The sequence below is a fragment of the Antechinus flavipes genome, chromosome 4, assembly GCF_016432865.1.
Source record: "Antechinus flavipes isolate AdamAnt ecotype Samford, QLD, Australia chromosome 4, AdamAnt_v2, whole genome shotgun sequence".
NCBI lineage: Eukaryota > Metazoa > Chordata > Mammalia > Dasyuromorphia > Dasyuridae > Antechinus > Antechinus flavipes.
In genome coordinates, this window is record NC_067401.1 from 34,195,007 (window position 1) to 34,221,684 (window position 26,678).

Here is a 26,678-nt window from a genome sequence, read left to right on the forward strand (position 1 = left end):
CTCTCTCTCTCTCTCTCTCTCTCTCTCTCTCTCCTCTCTCTCTCTCTCTCCTTCCTCTCTCTCTCTCTCTCTCTCTCTCTCTCTCTCTCTCTCTCTCTCTTTCTGTCTCCCCTTCCCCCCCTCTGTTTCCCCTTTCTCTCTCTCTCTCTCTCTCTCTCTCTCTCTCTCTCTCTCTCTCTCTCTCTCCTTAACTTGGGTGAATTTGCTTTTAAAAAATCTTTTTTGATACCTATCTTTCATTGTAATTGGTTTCCTCCATAATCTTAAGCATTTTGTTTGTTACAATCTGGAAACAGTATTTGGAAGGAATCCATAGGCTTTATCAAACTGTTCTAAAAGAGGGTCTGTGGCACAAAAAAGGTTAAGAGTCACTGATTTTAAAGATCATTTCTATTCGTAATGCAGACAGAACTTTTCTCGTAACTTTCATCAGAAAATAACTGAAATGCTCTGCCAAGCTAATTAATCACATCTAATGAGTATCCCCTTGGCTTGAGTTTTATTGGCATCCATAACCCACCCAATTCTCATTAGAACTGTGATATCTCCTATCTGGGAATAAAAGGCATTAGAGCTTAAGAGAGTCATCTAACTCAACTTTTTAACTTTTCAGGTAAGGAAACTAAGACCCAGAGAGAAATGATTCACTACTTCTTCATTAATTAACGTCATTTAACCAGTTTGTGTCCAAGGTTCTATACCTGTCAAATGAATGAGTCAGAACAGATGACTGCCAAGGTCTTAATCTAAATCTATGAGTTTAGGAGTGGGTGTGTTTCTGTGTGTGTGTGTGTGTGTGTGTGTGTGTGTGTGTGTGTTCACATGCTCCTCCCAACATAGAGTGTAATGTCTCTATACCTTAGTAGTATCTAAGACCCAAGCCAGGTAACCAGTCTTTCTGACCTTTACTTCTCAGAATCCCATTTCCTTCAACACACAATAAAGCTCAAGGTCAGTCTCCTACCCAAGACCTTCCCTCCCTCTTCTTTTTATTTCCCCCTCCCTTAGTGATTAAGATTCTCTCCTTCTGGAACTAACTTGGTCTTACTTTATGTATTCATGATTACCTGTGAATACTTCCCTCTTCCTCCATAGAATGTAAAGCATCTTGAGGGCAGGAACTGTTTCTTTTTGTTGTTATTGTTTTATTCCTTGGGCCTGGTATATAACATTTGAATTGGATTGATGGGATTCTCTCAATTGAGCTAAATTATTCCCCCAAGTAGTCAACACACAATCCATGATCACTAAGCCTTAACTTGGAGTCTTTCAAACTAACTGGAATCTATCAGAATCTGAACTCCATGGGCACAGCCTTTGAGAAAACCTCCATACAACATTATAAAAATAAGACTCTGGAGATAGATTTGAGTGCAGGATAAGTGCTTTTTAAGCTTTTTGAAAAGTGCTAATATTTTCTTCTTTTTGACCAGAGGCAATGGTTTTTGGTTGTTGTGTGTGGGAAAGATTGGGGTCATTTTGCCAACCAGATGGGGTCATTTGTAGTTTTATTTTGAGTAATTCATGATGGTCAATGGTTGACACAACTTTTAAGACTAGATGTGGGGTGGGTAACTGGAATCAATCTGCTGTCTGGACACTGGCCATTATGGTGGCTGGGAAGGGTGAGCCAGTGAATTATCCAGGTGATAATTCAGTTGCTCTGACTAAGCAGTACAATAGATGGATGACTTGTTATTAAAACCATTTCTTCAATGATTTGAGGGCCAGTTCCTCAAATTTCTTAATGCCCTCTGCCTTGACCTCAACTTAACACTTATCTCACTCTCTTTTGCAACAGAGTGATTTGTACACAAGTCTCACCCCCCAATTCAACCAACAGACAAGGCAGTATGGTAGAAAGAACTTCTGAATTTTGAATAAAGGAGCCAGATCCAATCCTACAAGAAACTATTCCAGGGGGAAAAAGCAAATTAGGTGCCAGCTACGTTATGAAACTTTCCTAATCTCACCAGCCAGAAGTGATCTCTTGTTCTTTCAAATCCTCATTTCACTTTATACCTCTCTACTGTAATTGCCATTTCCCACTTTGTGTGTGTGTGTGTGTGTGTGTGTGTGTGTGTGTGAGTAAAATGAGCTTTTTTCCCAGTAGACTGTTAGCTCCTTGGAGGAAGGGATTCTTTTATTCATCTTTGTAGTTCTAACATCTTGAACTGTCCCTGGTGCTTAATAAATGTAACTTCAATTCGCTGAATCATAGAAACCTAATAGTTTTACAGCTGCCAAGAACTATAGAGATTACTGAACCCAATCCTCTTATTTTATAAGATGAAAAAATTGAGGATCCAAGAAAGAAGGACATATCCATGTAAGTTGCAAATCAGGACTAGACCTCAGGTCTTCTGATTCCTAGTCAAATGCTCTCTCCAACATGTGAAGTGAAAGCCCTAGAAGCTGGCTTTGTTGCCAAGTGACCTGAAAAAAATGAAGATTTCTACCATTTTACCTTGCTAGGGACATCAAGAAAGGAAGGGAAATCTTAGTTATAGGGGATAAGGATAAGGATCCTTGATCCAGCTGTATTGTGTCTATGATGTGACAAAGGTATTCTCATCCCACTGGATGAAGAAGAACCCTTCCCCAAAACCCCAACCACAAGGCATTAGTATTGTTCTCCAGTAGAATGGAAGTTCCTTGAAGGCAAGGCCTGTCGTGTTTTTGTTACTGTATGTCCAATAGCCTAGCAAATAAGTGATAATCAAAAACTTATCAAATTAGATTGGACTAATTTAATCTCTTTGGGTCTCAGTTTCCTCATTTATAAAATGGAATCGTGGTGGATTAGATTTATGGCTAAAGTCCCTTCTAGCTCTAAATATGTGCTCTTATGAATTCACTCTTAGGTGTCTAACGACTCAAATTCTGATAGGGCAATCCAACGTCATTAACTTGGAACAAATAAGAAAAATTCACTGTGAATTTTTTAAAATTGTTTTATAAAATATACTTATTACTTCCAAGCACTTATAGTAACACAGATAAAAGCTGCCAAGTACAGCTGCTGCTTCTCCAACAAATCAAAAGGACCTCTTGTAATTAGCATGTTTGTAATGTCATAGAATTTAGAGAGGGAAGGAAGCTTAGAGATCATCTGGCCTCGTACCTTAATTTTACAAATGAAGAAATTGAGGCTTAGAGGAGGGGAAGTAACTAGTTTAAGATTAGGCAGGTGGCAAGAATGAGTTATCCATGGTTTCATGCTTAAATGGCTTCTATTAAAATTCTTGACAACTTTATTGTATCAAAGGGGTTAGGTAGCCATATGTATGTATATCTTATTTATAATATGACATTTGATTATCAAATCTCTTTTCTTGTTGTATCAACTGGGTTAAATAGCCATATGTATGTATACCTTGTTTATAATATGACATTTGATTATCAAATCTCTTTTCTTGTTGTATCAACTGGGTTAAATAGCCATATGTATGTATACCTTGTTTATAATATGACATTTGATTATCAAATCTCTAATCTCTTTTCTTAATGAGAAGAAAGGGTTAAGTTCCAATTCTGATTAAGTTCAGCATATCATAAATTTCAAAGAAGTATCAGGATCTGTGTCATTAGAATACCTGACAAAATGGAGATTATGACTGTCTGGATTAGGAAAAGAAGAGAGTTAGAGAGGAAGGTACCTAACCACTCCAGAGCTACCCTTTCACTTAGGAGAAGATGCCTCTGATAAAGGTCACTAACAGCAGGAGGACCTGAGCAGAGGCCAGGAAAGAATACTGAGATGTAGCTGAACTGATGCTTGGACTGGCCAGTGCTCGAAAGATCGCGTTGCTCCATCTTCAGAAGCAGTAGAAACCCTCCAGCAGCTGTCAGAAGCGCTACTTTCATGAGCCTCTTTCAGCTGCTTCATAGACTTCTTTAACCCTTCAAAGGCAGTCTCCCGTGCTTCCTTGCAGACCAGCTTTCCAGACACTATAACCTATCCTTGCATAGGGTAAGCCTATCGGTTTTGACTCCACTGCCTGGTTTCCCAGTAACTGATCCAGCTTGCCTAAATTTCTTCTTTCATTGGTTTGAATGATCTTTCTTGACTTAAACTGGCTTCAATGGAACTGAGAAGGCACCAGTAATAGTTACTCAAAAACAAAGAAATGAAATACCAGTGAGAGGCAGCTGGGTGGCCTAATGGATAGAACCCTGGATCTAGACTAAGAAATCCACTCACTTACTATCTGTGATTTAGGCAACTGTCTTGACCTCTATCTTCTTCAGTTTCTTCAACTAGAAAATGGGGCTGATGATAGCACCTACCTTCCAGGGATCAAATGATTATCTAGAGTTCTCTAAGTACTCTATTATATCATCTGCAAAAAGGGATAATTTTGTTTCTTTGTGATAATCAAATGAGATATTTGTAAAACCTGATTCATAGCAAAAGTAGTTGTTCAGCCATTTTCCAGTTTATCTGTCTCTGTGTGATCCCATTTGAGGCCTTGGGAAAGATACTAGAGTGGTTTACCATCTCCTTCTCCAGCTTATTTGATGGATGAGGAAAATGGCAATCAGGATCAAGTGACTTGTTCAGGGTCACATAACTAGTAAGTATCTCAGGACAGATTTGAACTCATGGCACTCAATAAATGATTATTTCCTTACTTCCACTGGGATGGTTGTAAGATGACCTACTATGATTTAAATAGAAGGGAATTTGGAAGGCCAATCCTCTTGTTTTATTCCTATGGATAAGAAAACAGCAGCCCAGGGAGGTTCTGCAACTACTAAGGCAGACTCTTCCTGATATCAAGGTCAGTCCTTTCCCCACTAATTCCTATTTCCTAAAGGATTCAGCAGAAATAACAACTCACCAGAAATTCTCATGTTATTTCTCTTAGGGGAAACCTCAAAACTCTGAATCAGCAAAATCTGACTGAACTTGAAATCATCATCATGTAGCCCTTTGAGAAGAGGCTCTGGAGCACACCATCCGGTCCCAAGATATTTCTTCAGTTCCTTCATATTGTTTCAGTTGATATCATTTGGTCCATGGAGTTTTTGCAATTGTTTTTAAGTAAGAGTCCTGCCCAAAAGGTCATGTTGACATTAATATTCAATTGATTCCCAGATGCCTTGAATACTGTTGAAAATTCATTGCCTAGATGGGAGGGGAAGTGGTGATTCCATTTCCAAATGGGGAAGAACTAAGCTGACTAAGTAGCACTTCCAAGATTAATTGGGATGGGATAAGAGAGTTTGGGTAGAGATAAGGAAATGTCAATGCTATTGTTGTTCTATAGTTGACTTTTTGTGTCTCTACTTGGAGTCTTTGCAAGGATACTAGAGTGGTTTGCCATTTCCTACTCCAGTTCATTTTATAGACAAGGCAAACAAGATTAAGTGACTTGTCCAAGGTCATACAGCTAGTAAGTGTCTGAGGTAGATTTGAACCCAGTTCTTCCTGACTGTAGGCCCTGGTGCTCTGTCCACTGTAGCACCTAGTTGCCCTGGAAATGACCATGACACACAAAATTTCCAACAATGATATGCTTCAAGTTAAAGCTGGTGGCTTTCCTGAAAGACAGGTAAAGGAAGGAGCTCTTAGAGACCATCAAGTCCAACATCTCTCATTTTACAGAAGAAGAAACCGAGGTATGGAGAAATCATGGAATCAGAGATTTAGAGCTACAGGCACTCTAAAAAACTACTGATAATATAACCACATAAGCCCCATTGGACTAGCCAAAATAAGGCTCCAAAAGCAAAATGGATGAGCTTTTAGATTATAGAGGGTGAGGGAAAATAATCAGAGGCCTAAAATGAATGTATAAAGCTAAGAACCTTAGGCCTGCATCTTAGATATTGAAATTGCCCCTAATATATATATATGTTGTGCCATTGCTGTGCCATTATGGTGACTCCTTAACTCTGGTCTAAAATGAATTATTTGTCATAGTATACTAAAGGATGGCAGAGAACCAGGGGGAGAAGTCATGGAAGCACCAAGCCAGACAGCAATGGAGACTGAGTCACTTGAGGCAGCAGCCAGACAAATAAGGCCAAAGTGAGAAAGAAAGACCCCACTAGATAAGAGATACAGAGGGGCTACCTAAGGAAAAGGTGGGCATTATTAAGTGGGTGATCACACTAGAAACAACTGGAAAACCCAATCATTTCTGGTATACTAATAAGAATAGTACCTAATATTTATATAGTATTATAAGGTTTACAAAGCACTTCACAAATATTATTTCCTTTTATTATCATGATAACTTGGGGGAGGTAGAGACATGAGATGCTATTATTACAAAAGAGGAAACTGAGGCAGACAAGTTAAATGCTTTGTTTGGGATAATAAAATTAGTAACTATTTGAGGCAGGATTTGAACTCATCTTCCTGGTTCTATGTTCTAGCTGCCTCTGTACAATAAAGTGAGAAGAACATTGGCTTTGACAGTCAGAAAACCTGGGTTTAAATCCTGGCTTTGCTACTTATTATAATGTAACCTTGAACCAGTCCTGTGACCTTGTGGCTCAGTTTCCTCATCTGTAAAATGAAAGGGTTGATTAGACTATATCAAACCCATTGAAACTAGGGTATATTTTTTAAAGTGCTAAATAATAAAACAATTTGGAGAGATGTCTAAAGACCATACCCTGTGAGAAATAAGGAGAAAATCCGAACAGAAGATTTAAGGTAATGTTACAAAATAACTCAGGTAGCATCATGTGAATGATGTTTTCTTATTTTCTTAGCCTAAGAAGGCAGAACTAGGTCCAATGGATATAACTTGTTAAGAGGAAGATTTCAGTTTGATATACAAAACAAAAACAAACTTCCTATAATTAAAACTATTAAAAGAAGAATGATCCCTCTTAGACAGTTTTAAGGAAAGGAAATCTCGTCCTAATTGGATGGGATTCTCCCTCAAGTTAGTCCTGAGGGCTTCTAAGGTCATTGATAACTCTTGATGCTGGTTGTAATTCTTTCATAAGGAGAAAGTCATTAAAGAGAAGAAGGGTCCAAGAAAATCTACCCAAGCAGCACATCTCACAAATAAAGGACTGAGCAGACATGAGAACCTGTGCCTTCTAATCTGAATGCCTCTCTGCCACCTGCCCACATAATCTCACATGGCCATCTTTGGCAAATATGCAGCGGGCTGCCAGTCCTAATGATAACCGTATTCTCTTTCCTCTCTCCCAGGGAAACAGGAGCCTCAAAAAAGGGAAAGTTGACAAGGGTGAAGATGGTCCCTTCCATCCTGAGAATTCATTAATATGTAATACAGTGCAAAGAAGATCTGGTTCTGTCAAGATATTATTAGGAGATAACCAGTTTTCCAGAGCTAAGGCCCAGCAAGCAAGCTGTAGCTGAGTTTGGCATAACAACAATCCTTTGTGCTTACCCTCTGGCAAAATCTCATAATGATTGTATTGCTTTGACCAGCACCAGGTGTTCCCTGAGCTTGGACAAGCTTGAACAAGTTCTGGTCATAAAGCCATGCTATGAATCAAAGTTGTCATATTGTTGCTGTTACCTCACATTGTCAGGGCTACAGTTCATTGCGTAGCCACTGATATAAGTATTGAGATCTGTCTACACTAAAGTGGATTCCCTCACTAGGGGCAGGGCCCCGGCACATGTTTTTAATTTGCCTCCTTGCTTGCAAACTATTTCCCTCGCTTTGAAATTAAACTTCCACTTTCTTGAAATGGAAATTTATTGTTATATATTTTGAATCCTCCCTGATGTTCTACTGGGCACATGATAATGTTTTATTATGTTTTGGTTTTTTATTTTCCTTTTCTGTCTTTCTTTTTCTATTGTTTTTTCCCTTATTTTATATTTAGTTCAATAAAAAAGAATTAACAAAAAGAAAAAAAGAAAGAAGTTAAACTTCTGTTTGATTGTTGATTCTCCTGTCTCTAGCCTGCTGTTTGGGTCCAGCCTTCCACAGGTTATATAGAGGCCCTAACTGTTTAAATTCCAATCCATATGACCATTAGTACTTCATCACTTAACCTTTTTGGGTTCCAGTTTCTTTATCTATAAAATGACCCACTTCAACCAAATGCTCTCCAAGGTTCCTTTTGATTCCAGTGAGTCCTAGAAATGATTTTTGCTTTAAACTATTATTACCAAGACCTTTCTTTTGTTTATTGTTCTAGTCAGGCTATCCTGCTCATGTCTACAACAGGGGAAGCAGCATCACAAAGAAGCCATCCAAATCAGCTACCAGCAAAGTTTCTATCATGTTACCAAGAGTCATCACAATATCAACTAGAACTTTTAAAGGAAAGTTCAGGAAGGATAGGAAGAGAAGTTTGTATAAAAGTGAAAGAATTTTAGGGAGCACATCCTTCCCTGTCCATCCCTTCCCCCAAGGAAGGGAACCAATTTTCCTCTTTCTCACTCCTTGCCTAAAACTATGTGTCCCTGGATAGTTTATGTCACTTTGTTACCCTGATAGAAATTCTACAGATTAGCATAATAGGGGAGATTCAGTAAAAGGACATGGGAAATTAAAAGGCAGGGATGGAAATCGGGAAGGTTGGGGGAAAACACAGAAAGTGACAAACTTTCAGTATTCTAAAATGAGAGTACCATCTTTCTCTTCTCTGCCTCTCTTCTGTACTCATATATTTTACTTCAAACCTAGCTTCCTCAGCCCTCCCAGACTGTAAATGTAGGAAATCTCCACCTTTTTGCCTTTTTCCCTCTTATCTTCTTGCCTAATTTTCTCTTTTCTTTCCCACTCCCTGAGGTTATTGCTTCCATAGGGATAGAAGTCTTCCAAACCTCTATTTTCATATTCTCCAGACCTACATTTCCAAGTGCCTCCCCCTTCACCTCAATCCAATCATGTCTCAAACCAAACTTTTCATAACCAAAGAACTTGTCATAAAAAAGTCCTGGGTCTAAGTCTTAGCCATATAATTTTGGATGTCATGGTACATCTGTAAACCTCAGTTCCCTTTTGTTTTTTGTAAATTTGATTTTATAATACTTATCCTATCTGTCAACAGCGCCATTGTATAAATGAATGAAGGAATGAACAGCACATTAATACTACACTGTTACACTGATGGTGACCTTGGTCTCATTACCACTGTGCTCTAACCAAGACTTAAGCAGCCAAGTCAAGTCTAACAAGCTCAATCTTTCACAACAAATAATGGAAGTCACCTCATCTAAGCAAGAGTTTTAAAACCAAAAAAGCCTTCTGATATAAAATTTGAAGTTGTGTTTTCCTTGTTGCTTAAAGTATTTGCTACTTGTAGAATATTCAACATAAAGGTTCTCATTTCATGTACTGTCAAAAATATAATGTAATTAGAGTGATGCTAAATATCCCCAGCTGTTCAGAGAAATTTGAATCTTAAATCAACCCTGCCTGGAAACATAGCACGTAAGCAGCTGGTGTTGGAATCAGATCTGATAGAAATCCAGTGCCAGAAAAGTTCAGATAAGATTATGTCCAGTTCCTTATTATATACTCAGTCCTCTCCATTCCTCCTCCCCTCATCTGCTCCTCCTCCAATTCTCTTGGGGGCAGCATTATTCTTCCACTCATCGTCATCACAGCCTTGACTTCTCTCTCCCTCCCTTTCCATAGCAGAGGATCTTAAATTAGGGTCCATAATTTAAAAAAAATATTTTGATAAATGTTTCCTTATAATTGGATCCCTTTCTAATTGCATGTATTTTATTTTGTGCATTTAAAAACTGTACTTTGAGAGAGGGTCCATTGGCTTGCCAGAGGGGTCTATGACACCCCAAATAATCAAAACAAATAAACAAGCCCTGATCTATATTCTATCCATTTCCAAACCTTAACAGTTTTAATCTCCATATTTTTTCCTTGCATCCATCCCCTTCTCTCCACTTAAAATGCCTCCATTCTAGCTGGAGCTAAATCACTTCTCACCTTGACTCTTACAATCCCCTCCTAATTGGTCTCCCTGCTTCCAGTCTTTTTCTTCTCCAAGTTAACTTCCACATAGCTGTCAAACTGACATGCCTAAAAACCAAATCTGACTATGTGGCTCTCCTGCTAAAAGTAATCAGTGCCTTTCCATTGTCTCCATAAGGAAATACAAAATATTCAGCCTGGCATTTAAAGCCTTCTACAATACAGCTTCCAGCTCCGATTTTGGTCTTCATGCATGTCACTCCACATTATTTACTCTGTTCCTAATCAAAGTGACTGGCTGGCCATTCTCCATACACACAATCTATTTCCCACCTCCAAGTCTTTGCAAAGGATACATCCCAGGCCTGGAAAGCATTTTGTTGTTTGTGTATTTTTCAGTCTTGTCAGACTCTTTGTATCCCCTTGTGGAGTGTTGGCAAAGATACTGGTTTGGTTTGCTATTTTCTTCTTCATTGCACCTGACAATTAAGGAACCTGAGGCAAACAAATGGTTTGTCCAGGATCACACAGCTAGTAAGTGACTGAGATAAGATTTGAACTCATGATGATGAATCTTCTTGATTCCAGGGCCAGTGCTGTGTGCATTGTGGTGCTCTCTAGCTACACTGAAATGCCTTGCCTAATCCCTTCTGCTTCTGAATCCCTTCTATTTTTTGAGAGCACATTTCAGGGAGACACAGGGTACACAGACCTTTCAACATACCCAGTGCTCATGTTTTCTCTCTTCTGAAATTGCCTTATATAGCTTTGCCTATTAAGTACATCTTTCTTTCTTTCTTTCTTTCTTTCTTTCTTTCTTTCTTTCTTTCTTTCTTTCTTTCTTTCTTTCTTTCTTTCTTTCTTTCTTTCTCTCTTGTTCTCTCTCTCTCTCTCTTTCTCTCTCTCTTTCTCTCTCTCTTCCTTCTTTCCTTCCTTCCTTCCTTCTTTTTTTTTTTTTTTGCCTTTAAATCCTCTGGACTTTGTATGCATTCAGTGCTTAATAAATGTTTATTGAATTAAATGGAAAACTCAAGCTGGTTTGTAATCTGGCTTTAAACCAAGCTATTTGAAAGTATACTCTGCAATTTGACGGATCAAGAGAATCTCTCCAAATAGGCTTTCAAATCTTCGTGCAGGGAGTATACAGAGAGAGCGTAAAATAAATGGTAATAAAATGAATAAAATCGCGTCTCACTCTCAAGTCTTTGAGGTGCTTCGATAAATCATATTCTTTCCCTAATTTGCTCTGTGAGACTGTACTGGAAAAACAGGCATCCAACCTCATCTGACTTACTAAACATCACACTTAGATTTATAGCTTTCAGCCTACAGCCTGCAGAATCCATTTAAAAGTTTTTTTTTTTTTTAATTTTCATTGGGAAGGGCTCAACAAGAAAATGAAATCTATTGCTTTTAGATACCAAAGTACTAACAATTTTCTAATCTGCCATGAAGTCCGAATCTCTAAGAGGATGATCACTTTAATATTTGGGAGAACAAAAAAAGCCCTCAACAGGAAGAAACAGACATAGATGCTGCCTAGAGGCCATCTGGTTGGGGGTGGGGGAAAAAAAAACCCAACAATGCTGCTTTTCCACACACCTACTGGCTGTGTGACCTTAGACAAGTCCTCTCACCTTTCTCAGATTCAGTTTCCTGTTTCAGCTTCGGATCTCACAGTGTTGCCATGAGGATAGTGCTATGTAAACTGTTGAGCATTAGAAAGGAGTTATAAAAAGCGAATGCTATCTGTGTTGACGATATTAATAGATACAAAATTTTAGCAGCATTAGACTTTTTGCTCCCACTCTACTATAGCCTGAGATAAATGTTTGAATAAAAAAAGAAGAAATGTGAGGGATTATGATTATTATGGAAGTGTCTTCTGGTTTAAGCTAAATTTTTTGTATCTCTAGCACCTAGCACAGTGCCTGGTCCATGATAGGTGTTTAATAAATGCTCCTTGAGTGACTACCTAAACCACATGGAAAGGGGGCAGTGGTTTTGCTGCCAGAATCTGCTCATTCATATTTCTCTCCTTCACTGTATTTTAGTGCCTTTCAGAGGCAAATTGAAGCTTTGATCCAGGTAACCTGAAATAATGCTTAACTAACTGATATTGGAGTTGAGAAGACTTAGATTCAAATCTAACACACAGGGGAATTTATTAACCTCTCCCTGCCCCAGAAAATCCTTTAAGGCTGTAAGTTGCAATCTAGGTGCTGAACTACTTTGGTAAAAGGGAGTCCCCTTATTAGGAATTTCCTATGCTAATGAATCACAGGTCTGGACAATTTGCATGGCTGCTTGCTCATTACCAAGAAAGGAGCATGATGGGAATTGAAAAGCAAATAAAAAGGAGGGTCTGAGTTTATTCTTTTCCTTGGAAAAACTCATTGGGAGACCTAGATCTGTTCATAGGAGAAACTTTGCCTGAGCCTGGAGGTAAGGATGAGATAAAAGGGGTTGGGAAAAAAAAAACACTCATTCATATTCTTTTCCCCTTCCCCCCCTTCTTCATCTCCCCTATCCTCCTCTCTCCTCCCCTCCCCCTTCTCTCTTTCCCAACCAAACTCTCCCCCTCTAAACTTCAATCTCTGTACAGCTGTACAATGAGGAAGAGCACACCTAAGGTATCTGCTTAATCTCCAGGGTAATACTGTGAAACATACACAAAGCAATTCCTAGATTAAAGGTGCTATAGGGACTGAAAGCATCATTAACCCAATCCCAGAAAAAACACACATTCATTTTTTCCTGGAGCCTGTCTCTGCTGGAGAAAGTGAAATGTGCTGTTCTTATACATCAGCCCATACAAGAGTTTTCTACCTTTCTCAATCCATCAATAAATACTTATTAAGTATTTTAATATATGTCAGGTATTATGCTAAGTACTGGGGATACAGACAAAGTGAAAGCAGCCCAGGAATTGAATATTGTACATTCTATCATAGGAGACAAGAGACTCATAAATCAGATGATAAAAAATATAAAAATATGGCATAATGGGGAGAGAACCATTCTAAGAGATCATAGATGAGTCTTCATCTTTACTACATATATACAAAAATCAGGGATTCTGAAAAGTGAGTACACTGAAGGCATGTAGAAGGAGTATATGTTTTCAGGCTTGTCTGGGCTGGAAACAGCAATCAGGAAGAGAAAAGTATTAGCAACAATCAATCTTAAAAGGGCTATGGGAGCAAAAGCTGCTTATAGAATCTGTGAGTTAGATGAGGCCTTAGAGACCACTTGGACTTTCAATTTTCTTCAAGACTTCAAGTCTTTCAATTTTCAAGAGAGGAAACTAAGACCCTAAAAAGGGAACTGATTTGCCTAGACTTACACATTAGTAAGTTGGGATTCAAACCCAGGCCTTCAAATTCAAAAACTAGTTATCTTTCCATTATACAGCATGAGGATATAAGGAATAGACCTTCCAAGTAATTCTGAACTCATTCATCTTTTGGTCCAATAAAACACTGACTTAGTATGAGTGATAATAATTGGAATTCTGAAACCTCAGAATTAGAAGGAACCTTAGAAACAATCCAATCCTACCCATACCTCTTCATAAATTCCTGATCAAACATCTCTAACAAGGAGTCATCTGCTTGTTGAAGATAGATTGGGGTAGGGATCAACAAATTGCTCTTTAAAAGCACAAGAGCATGTCTTGATCACAAAGTCAGCAGGCCTGGAAGACAAGCACACCGAGATTATACAGGTCACTCATTCCCCTTTATATTTTCTTTCTCTTCCCCACCCCAAGATCTTAAGATGCTTTGTGCCTTGGTGGATCACTGTGATTGTAACTTGTGTTTAAAATCATGTGTGTGTAATTTAGGAGATGGGTTGTAAAGCGAACCTAGAGTAAGCAACAGGCAATATTAAAAAAAAAACTCTCTGATCCAAATTCAGTATTCTTTCCTTCAAAAGATGCTATCTACTTGAGAGATAATAGGGTAAAATGGTTAGAAAATGAGCTTTGGATTCAAGAACATCTGGATTCAAGTCCCACCTCCAGCTCTGTGCCCCTGAATGAGACACTTAAACTCTCAAAATCTGGGACAACTCTCAAGGACCATAAGTTCCAGAGAAGCTGTTTTACTTCTATTAGAAAGTCTCGTTACCAGAAATTCTCTTTGTCAAGGAAATAACAAGTCTGGTCCAAGAGAAAAAGTCCTATCTAATCCCACTTTGGACTTTTCCATTGACCTTCTCTACAAACTCCCTGTGGGAGATTCATGTTCTACGGTCCAGGAGACATTTCCCACATTCACATAATTACAAAACTTAGAGCTGAGAGGTCAGGTCCTTCAACTTGTATTGCAACAAGAATCCCTTCTGGAGCCTAGTTATCAACAGGATTCTAGCCCCTGCTTGATGATCTCTTGGATGCATTTCACCACAAAACACTCAAATGTCTGTCTCTCCATCGTCTATCTGTCTGCCTGTCTCTCTCTGTCTCTCTCTCTATATATATGTGTGTGTATGTGTCTGTGTGTATAATGTTGGACTTTTGTGTGTGCACACACACAACACACACACGTGAACACACACACAATCCAAGTCACGCTACCTACAAGTCCAAGGAGCTATGATGTACAAAAAGAAAGGCTGTGTGTGTGTGTGTGTGTGTGTGTTTAAAATAACCTGCCCTATTTTGTTTTCCTTAGCTTTAACTCATTCAACCATACCATATTTTTGAGGGCATCTTTTGCTATTTACCTTTGTTTTCAACTTTTATACATAGAGGACCTGGACAAATGACTTCAGTGGTATTAGGGTCTCCAAGATGAAAAAACTACTTCTTTTAGTGCAAACCAGAACCTTCTTATCAAGTTGTTAAAGTGACCTAGAGTACTGAGAAGTGAAATTCCATAGACCTAGGGATCACACAGACAATTTGTACCAAAGATGGGATTTAAATCAGGGTCTTTCTAGATTTGAGTCCAGCTCCACTGTCATGCTGACTTCTGACATGTCTTTTTTAAAAACCAAATTTGAATAGTTCCTTATGATTTACATCAGTGTCTTTAGAGAGGTTCTCATCTTCTTCCTCTTTGGAATTATTGCTTTTTTTAAGGCCTTCAGAATTTCATTCCTTAGAGTTCCCCAGATCTCCTAGGCCGACTTTACCTCTAAATTTTTAGTCCATGAGATTATTCCAACTCTTTTTCTGAAATCTAAATAGACTAGGTTCAATTTTTCTCTCCTCTGTCACAAATTTCAAGATGGAGAATCTTTTTACTTTTATACTTAGTTACTCCAAGTAGCTGAGCAACAGATCTAGAGCAGAATTCTCTTTATTGGTTCCTTTGCCTTCTAAAGAATGCAATTATCAACAAAATGTTGAGAAATATATTGGCTGCTCCTTTGGAGGGCAAGAAGGAAAGAAATAATCTTAACCTGGGGTTCTTAACCTGGATTCATGAACTTGTTTTAAAAAATTTAATTACTATATTTCAACATAATTGTCTTCCTTTGTAATGCTACATATTTTATTATTTGCATTTAAAAATGTATTCTGAGAAGGGGGTCTATAGATTTCACCAGACTGTCCAGAGGGTCTATGATAACACAAAAAGGCTAAGAATCTTTGATCTAGCAGATGTCCAGATAACTGAAGCATCCCAAAGCTATCCCTCCTGAAACACTGATACTTTCTTGGGATTACTTGGGAGTACTCTGGGGTCCCAAGTGAGCTTTTAAATGAATGGCCTCAAGGCTCTCCAATCTCCCTTCACCTTACTCTGAAGGCCCTGTGAACCCAATTAAGTGAGACATAAGGAAATCAGCTATTTGGATCCCTCCTACTGCTCCCAGGGCAATGAGGATGGGCTACAAGTAATGCAGAGAGTGCTTCTTCCATTTGCAGCCAATTTGAGCATTCTTGCCCAGACATAGCCTAAAGGTACTTCAGAGAACCCACCATACAAGATGACTAATGAGCAGGACTCTCCCCCTGGGAGGTGATAAAAAGGACCTTCTAGCACCCCATCTCAGAGCCTCTTCCTTACCTCCTGTGGGGCTCAACTTCAAGTCTGAGCCTGCCAGAACAGAACTCGAGAGGGATTCAGGAAAGGTGGTCTGGTCCTACCAGGGGATAATTCACACATTTAAATAAGCTTTAAGTTTTACTAACAACTTTCTACACAACAATCCTGCCAGGGAGGTTGTCCGAGTCATGGGACTCCATTTTACAAACTGAGGATCAGAGAGCTTAGATGCGTTGCCCAAAGCTACCTGTCTATTGTTTCCCACTAGCTACTAATGTTTCCAATATACCATACTGGCCATCTAAAGATTAAAAGCAATGGGGCATATTGGGAAGAATGTTGGACTTCCATGCAGTGTGACTTGGGTTTGAGTCCTACCTAAGTCACTGGGTGACCTGTGAAATCCCTGAAACCTCTAAGCTTCAGTTTTCTCCTCTTAAATTGCAGAGATTATTGTTTATCTCTTGTTCTGGAAGAGGACCATGACATCAGGGAGGTGAAGCCATGACATGACAATGACAGGGATTGAAGTGAGAGAAAGCTGTGCAAGGTCACTGCCTCACTTTCCCCTCCAGAGCCATTTGGGTCCAGTGGCCAGATATAGATCAGGAATACTGGAGATGGCCCTGGATGAAATAGTAGGAATGCATTCCTCACAAGGTTGTTGCAATGGTAAAATGAGTTTAAATATAGAAAACATTTCAGACTTTAAAGGTGCGGGCTATTATTGTTTGAAGTCGAGATGCCAGTTTGAATCTTTAGTCTTCTATTTGTGCAGCCTTAGGTAACTCAGTTCATTCCTCTGAGACTCAGTTTCCCCATAAGTAATTTAGAAGGGTTAGATTAGACTCCTTTCAGTTTTAAGTCCTGTGATCCTGTAATTGGGGTCAATACCAATTCTCAATAGAAATTATTTCAAGGGCAGGCTTTGGACACCTTTGAGCCTGCCCTTGAAATTTTATTTATATATATATATATATATTATATATATATATATATATATATATATATATATATATATATATATATTTATTTATTTCTTCCCAGCATTTCTTTCTTTATCAGCCCTCTGGGGAGAGAACTCCTGTTTAGATTCAGTCTACTTGACAATAATTGGGCATTTATGTAGCACTTTAAAACATGTAAAACACTTCCCATAAATATGTTATTTTATGTGATTCTCACAACAACCTTGTAAAGTAGGTGTTATTGTCACCTCCCCATTTTTAAAGGTAAGGAAACTAAGGTAAACATGTTAAGTGACTTGTCCAGAACCACATAGGTCGTAAGTATCTGAGAGATGGAGGGTTTGAACTCGGATCTTCCTGACTCTTAAGTTTTCACTCTAACCACTGTACCATCTAGCTAACCCTTTCCTAAACTGATACTCAGGCAAAAGAACTTTGTGTCATTGGTCAAGTCATACAACCTTGCTTCAGTTTCCTCATTAGAAAACAAGAGATTTGGACTAGATCGATCAGTGATGTCAAGATCAAATAAAAGTGAATCCCTATTGGCTGCATATCAACTCAGGAAATCATAAGCTAACATTATTTATATTAAATTGTATCTTTACTTTGTTACACAGTTCTTAATTATATTTTAATTTGGTCTGGTTTACTTGGGAGTTTGGGGGCCAGTAGGCAGTAAGAGTGACACTTCAGGACGAAATGATCTCTCCAAGGTCCTTCTCTACTCTCAAATCTTATGATTTTTGTCAGGCAGCCCAGGAGATAATCCATACCTAACATCTTAACCCAACAAATCCGAGAAGGGATTCTTCCATCAGAAAGTAGGCACCTAATAGCTGAATTGGATCAATTGTGTAGCCATCTGATTGACTGCACTTTGATTGGTTCTGACAAAAACTCCCCCACTCCCAACCCCAGAATCAACTATATTTTGGTCAATTCAGTTGCTTGTAGCTCTGAGTCTATATTTGATTTCTTACTGTGTTTCCCCAACGTGAAATCACTGGGTAAAGAAAGGTCCACGTGTTTCTTGTAGAAACATCTATCAATCATCTTCTATGCTTTAACACTTCAATGATGTGGACATTTCAGCCATGGCTGCTGCTCTGATTCAGCCATTTTTGAGATCCCAGGATCCTGTCCTTTCTCCTCTCTAACTACCACTTGGGGCACAGAATATCAGAGCTGAATAGGACTTTAGAGACCATTTGGTCTAATGGGAAGAAAACTAGACTAGTCAGGAGAAATCTGGGCTCGGAACTCACCTCTTAGTCATGTCCCTGAAATTGCTCTGAATCTTTGTCAACCCTACTGCCAACCTCTCTCCCCCACCCTGAAAAAGGAATAAAACAGTACCAGTAGGATCCTCCTTCCAGGAATGAAATGAGGATAAAGCAAGTGAGTTAAGTACTCTGCCGTCATTAAAATGTTAGATAAATGCCAGTTACTTTTATTAGTACAATCCTTTCAGGACAATAGCAACAAAGACTGAAAGCTAGAAGGGGATTACTAGCTGTGTGATCCTGGACAGGTCATTAACCTTCATTTATTTGTTTCTTCATCTATAAAATGGGGATTTTACACACACACACACACACACACACACACACACACACACACACACACAAACAGCACTTACCTGCCAGGATTATTGTGAGGATGAAATGAGATGAATAACCATTGTAAAGTATCAGCACCATACTTTAAATATAGGAGATACTATATAAATTTTACATGTGTGTATTTATGTGTACACACACATATGCACATACAATCATATATGTATGGATATATATATGAATATGTGTTTAGAGCATATAACTATATATAATATAGTATATATTTTATATTATTATTGTTATTGGTATTATTATGACTACCACCATCATCTATTCCAAGCTCCTCGTTTTACATATGTGGAAACTGAGGCTCAGGGAAGTTAAGCAGCTTGTTCAAGGTCACACAGGTAGTAAATTACAGGGTTCGGAAGTAAATCCAGAACTCTTCCCTTCAAGTCAAGGGCTCTTTGAGTAACTACTTGCTGTTTGCCCTTGTATTGGCTCAAATTTTGCTACTTTTGTCTTTGTCCCAGCAAACAAGCAAACCTTTGCTCTGATAGGACCACTGTTTTAGAGCAGGAAGGGTCCTTAGAGGCCATCATTTTGCAGAGAAAGAAACTAGTCATAGAGTGTTTTTTGTTTGTTTTTTGCCTAAGGTCAGCCAGCTTTTAAATATCTGGGGTGAGATTTGAATCCAAGTCTGGATGTCAAGTCCAGTGTTCTAACCTTTAGAGCACAGGGGGCTATTTCTCAATAACAAGGGAAATTTCCTTATGCTTCTAAATAGACCCTAGCCACAGCAAGTCTTTCTGAACAATGTTTTAGCAGAAAAGGTCAGTGTTATACAGAAATGCTGCTCAGAGCCTCCTTTTCTCTTTCTCTCTTGCTAATAGCAGCCAACCTATTTTAGAAGGACCAGAACAATTTTTTTTTTTGGTTTTGGGTAAAGTTTCACTGTGAACATATAGGAATCAAACTCATTAATAATTTATAATTATTCATACTTTTTAATAGCATAAGGTTCACAGGAGGGGCAAGGAGGAGGAGTAGAAAGAAATCTGGAATACCTGAGTTCAAATCTTGCTTTTGCCAAATACCAACTCTGTGATTCTGGGCAAATCATGAAATCTACCAGTGTCTCTGGCAAATCTCTAAGTCTGGAAGTTTTGGGAGGTGCTGACCTTTCTTGGTGGAAGAAATTTCCGCATCAATGAAATCACAAATAAAGTCCAAAAGGGAAAACAAAAGGTTAACAAAGTGTTTTCCTTTGTAGTTGTTTAATCATTCATTCAGTCATGTTTCTTGGCAAAGACACTGGAGTGGTTCACCATTTTCTCCTTCTGCTCATTTGACAGATGAGGAAACTGAGGCAAATAGGGTTAACTGACTTTTTCAGGGTCACATAGCTAGTAAGTGTCTGAGGTCAAATTTGAACTTATCTTCCTGACTCCAGGCCCAGTGCTCTATCCACTGAGCCATTTAGTTGCCTCTAGAGTTTTCGTTGCAATTTCATGAAGTAGGCAATGAAAGTATTGTTGCCATTTTGCAAATGAGAAAACTTATATTCAGAAAGGCAAAGCAACTTATTATCATGTGGCCAGGAAAGGATAGTGCTGAAATTTGAACCTAAGACTTTAAAATTCAAGTCCAGTGTTTCATTACACCATATTACCTCTCTGAATGGTAGAAGCTGGGGCGGGTCATGGAACCAGGTGGTTACTCCCCAAGCCCTTTCTGCATTCATATCCCCCAGTCCTATTTATCAGCAGTAAAATTTCCTTTAAATGTGAAAAATGCCTCACTGCTTCCTGATTTTGTGCTTGACCCTCCAACAGCTAGTATAAACACCTGTCACCCCTCTCCCACACATATCCCTAACTGTGTATGGTACCCAAGTAACTGTTGGAACTGACTCTCTCACACCCTCCCTCCTAGCCAATGAAAGGGAAGCTGCTCTTTGTAACTTCAGGAAAGACAGGAGATGTGCCAAAACCCCAGAGCCAGAAACTTCAGTGCACTGAGATAGAATGGGCATTGAGAAACAGTGAGCTTCCTTTCATAAATGATGCTAATTGGATTAGCAGCTGGATAATTACCCCAAACCCAAATAGGAATGTAAATAGCCACACTCAGAACCAGCTGGAAAAAACAAGTCCCAAAGACACCCCTAGTGCCCTTAACTCCAATATGCCCAGGTATTTGTACCAGAATCTGGGCAAAGGTCCTTTGGTATGAATAGAAGAAAGGTTATGAGTGAATGCTAGAGTGCCACCCCAAAGAAATCACTTTCAGGATATCTTTTTAGCTGATCTGTTAGCAAGTAATATACCAAGTTCCTTTGGGGAGCTAGAGAAATATAGAATTCTGGGAATCAATTAAAGCATTGTTTCTCATCTCTCCCTATTAAGTTAGTAGAAAGTTCCCAACTGTTAAAGGCAAAAAATACCTGAGGCTATATCCCAGTCCTGTTATTCCAGCCCGAGACAGGCTAGTGGTCTTGGATGAAGCTGATCATATTGATAGCATCCTGGGTGGAAGCATGAAAGGACCACATGGCAGATTAACAATCCTTCTGAAATGGCTCTCAGAATTAGCAGGGAGAAAGAAGTCACCTCCAAGACTGGGACATTCTTATTAGTCTACCATTGTTAGGTAATGTTAGGTAAAGAAGATTTAGGATAAGATTACAAGAGATCATGGGAATACACACACACACACACACACACACACGTAGTGGGGGGGGAGGGAACAGAACCTTCTAATATACTATGGCCAGGGTACCAACCTAGCTGGCTTTAAATAGTATATTTTAAGTTGTAATGTTTCTTGGATTAGAGGTTATCTCATCCAAACTCCTCAACCCCAAACCCCTCACAGAGAGGAAATAGATGTATAAAGAAGTGACTTTCTTCCACATAAAAATTGGTAAGTTGGGATTTGAAGTCAGTACCAAAGTCTTCTCTTTCCATTTTGTCATGCTGCCTCATAGACAAGGGAGGGAATGTATACCCCAAAGTGAGACTGACAGTTTGAACAGAGAGAAGAATGAAAAATGCAGAGGCTAATTCCTGAGATATAGTAAGAACTCAATATATGTGCTGAGAGAATAAACAAAAGATTGGGGTGGCTCCTTAGCAAGGAAGAGTTATGTCCAAGAGAACCTAAAAGAACAAGAGGCATCTGAGAGGATATGAAGGATTGGCATATGGATTTGCTCTGATTTGTTACTTGGTGAGTTTAGTTTCATTTTTTGTAGTTTTCAGCCCAAGCTTAGTCACTTCCATCATTTAACATCCCTCCTTTCCTTCAAAATTTAGCTTAAGGGACAACTATATGATTTCTGTTCTTATTTCCCTTAGCTGCTAATCTCTCCCCCAATACTCCCTAGTTACTTTGTACTTATTTTGCCTGTTCTGTGCCCCATTAGAATCCAAACTCTTTTAGGGCAGCAGCTCTTTTGCCTCATTCTTTGCATGCTCAGTGCCTGGTACACAGCAGATGCTCAATCCTTGATTAGGGCTAAAAATTATTAAAGATACTTTGTACCTATTTTGCCTGTTCTGTGCCCCATCAGAACCCAAACTCTGAGGGCAGAAGCTCTTCTGCTTCTATCTTTGCATGTTCAGTGCTTGGCATACAGCAGGCGCTCAATCCTTGATTGGAGTTAAGAATTATTAAAGCTTTTATTCGGCATGTAAGTCTACATGAATACCACCAAAGAAGGCTGCTAATCGATCAGTCAATCAATATCCAACCAACCAAACAGAAACCCAGACAGATGAAATTCATCTTTACAAAGTTTAGAGTGATGGTCCAAAGGAAGCAGCCCGAGGAGAAAAGCTTTGATGCCAGGCCCATTTGACAGTTCAGCAGCTAACCAGGGCAATATGAAAAATAAACAAACCCTGAGCCAAGAGCAAGAATGTTATAGGAGGCTCGGATCCAGACCCACTCCACGTGGAGATTCCAAACAACACAAGGGGTACAACCTAAAGGTCACCGTCAAGGAATAATAAAGAAGGAAGAGCAGAAATAGCCTGTCAGGAAACAGCCCTCCCCTTTCACACAGGTGAATGCATATTTGAATTATGGCAAACCCAGCTGTTCCCCTGTGAGCCTCTTCAATCATCCACGAAAATATACGTCTCTAATCTAACTGCCTCGTTTTACAAATGAGGAAACTGAGGCTTCTGAAAAGATATCTGGTTTGACCAAGGTCACACAGGTAATAAGAGGAAGGGTCAGGTCTCAATCTCTGAGCCCTGTGAGGAACATCCTCTACCTTTCTATTTAGTTTCTCGGAGTCTGGAGCACTGAGCACCCTTTTAATTTTTTAAAAGCCCCACCCCTAATCCAACAACAAACATACACATTTGTTTTTTTTTCTTTATGAACTCCAAAACACACGGCAGCCTTCCATAGCGTTTTGATAAAAAAGAGACACCACATAGTTAAGCCAGCTTCCTCCATCTAGGGCCCTGGAAATTCTAGTTGTCATTTTCCCACCAATCTGCCTTCCCCTCAGACAGGTGTTCTATCCAGACCCACTGCATGTGGGAAATGAGCACATACAATTGCTTACAAATTTCCAGCCCAGCATCTCCTTGTTGCTAACTGTTAGGAGTCCTCTCTCTTGTCCCTTCCCATGCTGCTTTCTGCCAGGAGAGAACATTCTATCCAACCCTGAGTTAGCAACTTTTCCTCGGGGAAAGCCAGAGAGAATTATGGTACCCCTGCCCCTATATCAAAGGTTCTGTGGCTTATATATGCCCTCCCAAGTCTGGGCAAAGACCCAGGCCACCTGCAGTTTCAATGACGGGTGACATTTTGGGAGTTCCCTCCCCAGAATCTAAACAGAGCTTCTATGTTTGCGATATCACTCTTATTAAGGCTGCTGAGAATTTCTGGGTGTTAAGCAGCTAGCTCACTTACTGAATCGCTTGTATTATTGTTCCATCCTCCCCCTGTCCTCCAAAGACACAAACACTACCAACTTGGACAGAACTGGCCTCCCCTCTTTCCCCATCTCTTCCTTCCCACCTACCCCAGCCATCAGGATCCATCCCACCTGCTTGGCGCTAAGGGCGATATGAACCCGGGAAGAGGAAAGGAGAATTTGGAGCTTAAGGCTAGGAGGGCATCGGGGGCCAAGGCACTGCCCACTCCAAAGGGCACCAGGGACCTCTCCCTTCTTGAGATCGTCCCCAGCAGCTTCCCTTGAGGGAGTCTGCTGGGCTACGGGTGAGACACGGGCCAATAAAGGAAGGGATCGAAGGGAAAGGGGAGAGTCCCGAAGCGGGATGGGAGTTTTGAATCAGGCCCAGGAGAGTGAAACCCATCGGCCAGAAGACTGGCTGCCTGAGCCGGAGACGGTGGAGACAGGAATCCTGGAAGGATGAGGGGAGAAGAGGGGGCCCGCGGCCCGGGGAAAGGGTAACTAGAGAGCCAACTCACAGAGGAGAAGTTGTGGGGCCCGCAGAGCTCGCCCCGGTACTTGCAGGAGAGGAGCATGTCCTCCAGCTGGTGACCCAGGCGGTCCATGAAGGCGGCGCTGATCCCCTCGAAGTGGCGCGGTGGCAGGAAGAGGCGGAAGTCGGCCAGCTTGCGGAACCACTGGCGACGAGACTCGTCCCCTCGGAGCAGTTCGCTGACGAGCGGACGGGCTGTGCGGTTGGGCAGCAGCAGCCCGAGCCAGTGGCCAGCGTAGTAAAGGTCCCCCTTGGAGAGGCGCGGGAAGCGCAGCGGGTTGTTGTTGCACAGGGTGACAGCCGGGAAGGGCAGCTGCCGGCTCCACTCGCGATGCACCCGCGTGTGAGAGGGGAAGCTGAGCCAGTAGAGCAGGCGGTTCGAGGACCAGGAGAGCAGCAAGCCCAGCGAGGTGCAGAAGGCCAGCACCCACAGCGCCCGACGCTGGAAAGAGCCAGAGCCCCCGGCCGCCGTGCGCCCCGGACACATGTGCCGCAGCCCGTGCAGTTTAGCGCGGCTGAGTGGCAGCCGCCTTCGCCGGGGCCCCGAGCGCGGGAGCGCCCGCTCCCGGCCGTCGTTCCGGCCGCCCCCGGGGTGCCCGACCACCACTGCCGCCGCCCCCCCGGGCTCCTCGCGGGCCATGCGGAAGCGTCCCGAGGGGCTCAGTGCCGCCGCCGCCGCCGCCGCCCCCGCCGCGGGGGGCAGCCCGGCTCCTCCGCCGCTCCGGCTCATTCATTCAGTCCGCGGCCGGAGGGGGAGGCAGCCCCGGCCAGGCGGAGCCGCCATGGGAGTCCGCAACAGCAGCAGCAGCAACGCGCAGCCCGCGCCAGGGAAGCGTGCGCCCGGAAGGAGCCCCGGTGGCGCGGCATGCCCTCCCGGCGCCGCCTCCGCGGGCACCCACCCGGGACCGGGCACTGCCTCCGCTGGCCGCCCCTGGCACTGGCCTCTCCCGGAGCGGCTCTCCTCCCTGTTGGCCCCGGGATGTCTCTCCGCGTACTACCTCTCTCGGGGACCCCCCGGGCACCGCCTCTCCAGCCCCAAGCCAAACGGCTCCCGCCCCCGCCGTCCTGGCCCCCGGGGGACCCTGCTTCGGATTTCCCCTGATCCTGGTCTTAGAGAGGGATCCGGAGGGAGGAGCACTAGACCGACATGACTGCTCCGAGGAGCCCGCTTCCTTCTCCTCCCTGCCACAAATCCCGCCAGTCCCAGTCCACTAGCCCAGCGTCGCTGGGACACTGGCGACAGCGAGCTGGGGAACGAGCGCCCCCAGAGGCCTCCCCTGACTCCAGGGCGAGAGGGTGGGTGGGTGGGTGTGGAAGGACTGGGCTGGGGCTAGCAGGAGCAGCTGATTGCCCGGGTGCCCCTTCCCGTTATCTTCCTCCTCACCTTCCCTAGCGGACCCTCCAGGCTGCTCCGAGGGAGGTCTAGACGCTGCTCCCCCGCCCAGCTGTTGCGCTCCCCCTAATCCCGCGCCAGGGCAGTCGCCCCTTCCTCTCGCTTAGGTTGCGTCCGACTCTCTCCTGGGGCCGGGAGCTTCTGTGGGTGACAGGACGGCAGGGGGCTCGCTCCCCCGGCCCGGCTTAGACTCAGCCTTAGGCTGCGGCGGCCGCGCAGCGTCGCTCCCTCTGCCGGCTCTCCTAGGTCCAGTCAGTGTTAACGAAACGCTCCGACCCCCCTTGCCCCTGCCGCGGCTCCTCCTCCCAGCCTGGGCATCGGGAACGGGAAGACTGCGCAGCCACTGTCTGCACCTTCGGTGCCACGGGCTGCCCCTTCCTCGCCCGAGGCTGCGAGAACCGCGGCCCGCTACTATCTCCCGGTTTCCCGTCCCGACCTGGGGCGTCTGGAGCCCCGGGGCGAACTTGGGCTGCGGCCGCGCACGGCTGGCGCGGCTGGGCGCTGTGCAGCACCTGCTCTCCTCCTCCTTTTCCACCTCCACCTCCTCCTCAGCCACGGTGGCCCCGCGGTTCCGGGCGGGGCGGAGGCAGCTGCGAGCTGGGTGCGCTCTTGGAGACACGGTGCTGACGCTCCCGGGCTCCTCCTCACTGCATTTTAATTCCTGGCCGCTGTGGCCGCTGCGCACCGAGTGGGAAGCTGCTTGCAGGAGTCAGCTGGGTGGGGGACGCCTGGCACTGAGTGTGTGTGTGTGTGTGTGTGTGTGTGTGTGTGTGTGTGTGTGTGTGTTGGGCGCCTCTCCCTACTGCAGGGGAGCACGGGGCCCTAGATTCGTGGACAACCCCTCCTTCTTAAGTATCGGGCACTATCCCAGCTGTGCCCTCAACCCCGCAGCAGTCCCTATTCGTTCCCTAATCCAGTCACAGAATCCTAGGAATTTGAGCTGGAAGGCACCCTACGGATAATCTGATCCAAATCCCTTAATTTACCGAAGACAATCCCGAGAAAAGAAACTACTTATCCAAGGTCACACACACTAAGTGCTAGCCAAGCTAAGATTGAGATCGGTTCCTCCGATTCCCAAATCCAGAGCTCTTTCTATTAACCTGGCTGCTCCTCTGCCCCTCTCTGAGTCCTCCACTTTGAGAAATTTGTATCAAATCTCCTAGAAAATGCCCATTGAATCATCAAGCAAAAGGATCACACGAGGGCTCTCTGGCATATTCTGGCACCCTAGCCCAGAGTGATCGCTCCAGCCCTGCGCCCCAGTGGTCCTTAATTTACAAATTTTATCTAAGAGGTAGCCCTTTCATCCAAAAAACATCCCAAAGTCTCCACTGAGCGCGAGGTATTATATTAATGAAACACAGAATCAAACAGAACAGATCCTGCCCTCAG

The 26,678-nt window shown here is 42.4% G+C and overlaps 1 protein-coding gene across 1 annotated transcript in view; it reads right to left on the minus strand.

The window, feature by feature from the left end:
• Nucleotides 1-25,932, minus strand: part of ASIC2 (acid sensing ion channel subunit 2) — a 337,372-nt gene extending 311,440 nt beyond the window's left edge. The window contains exon 1 of the mRNA XM_051992410.1: nucleotides 23,877-25,932. Within this exon, the coding sequence (XP_051848370.1) occupies nucleotides 23,877-24,620 (744 nt within the window). The 5' untranslated portion in view covers nucleotides 24,621-25,932. The remainder of the gene's footprint in view (nucleotides 1-23,876) is intronic.
• Between the last annotated feature and the right edge of the window lie 746 nt (nucleotides 25,933-26,678).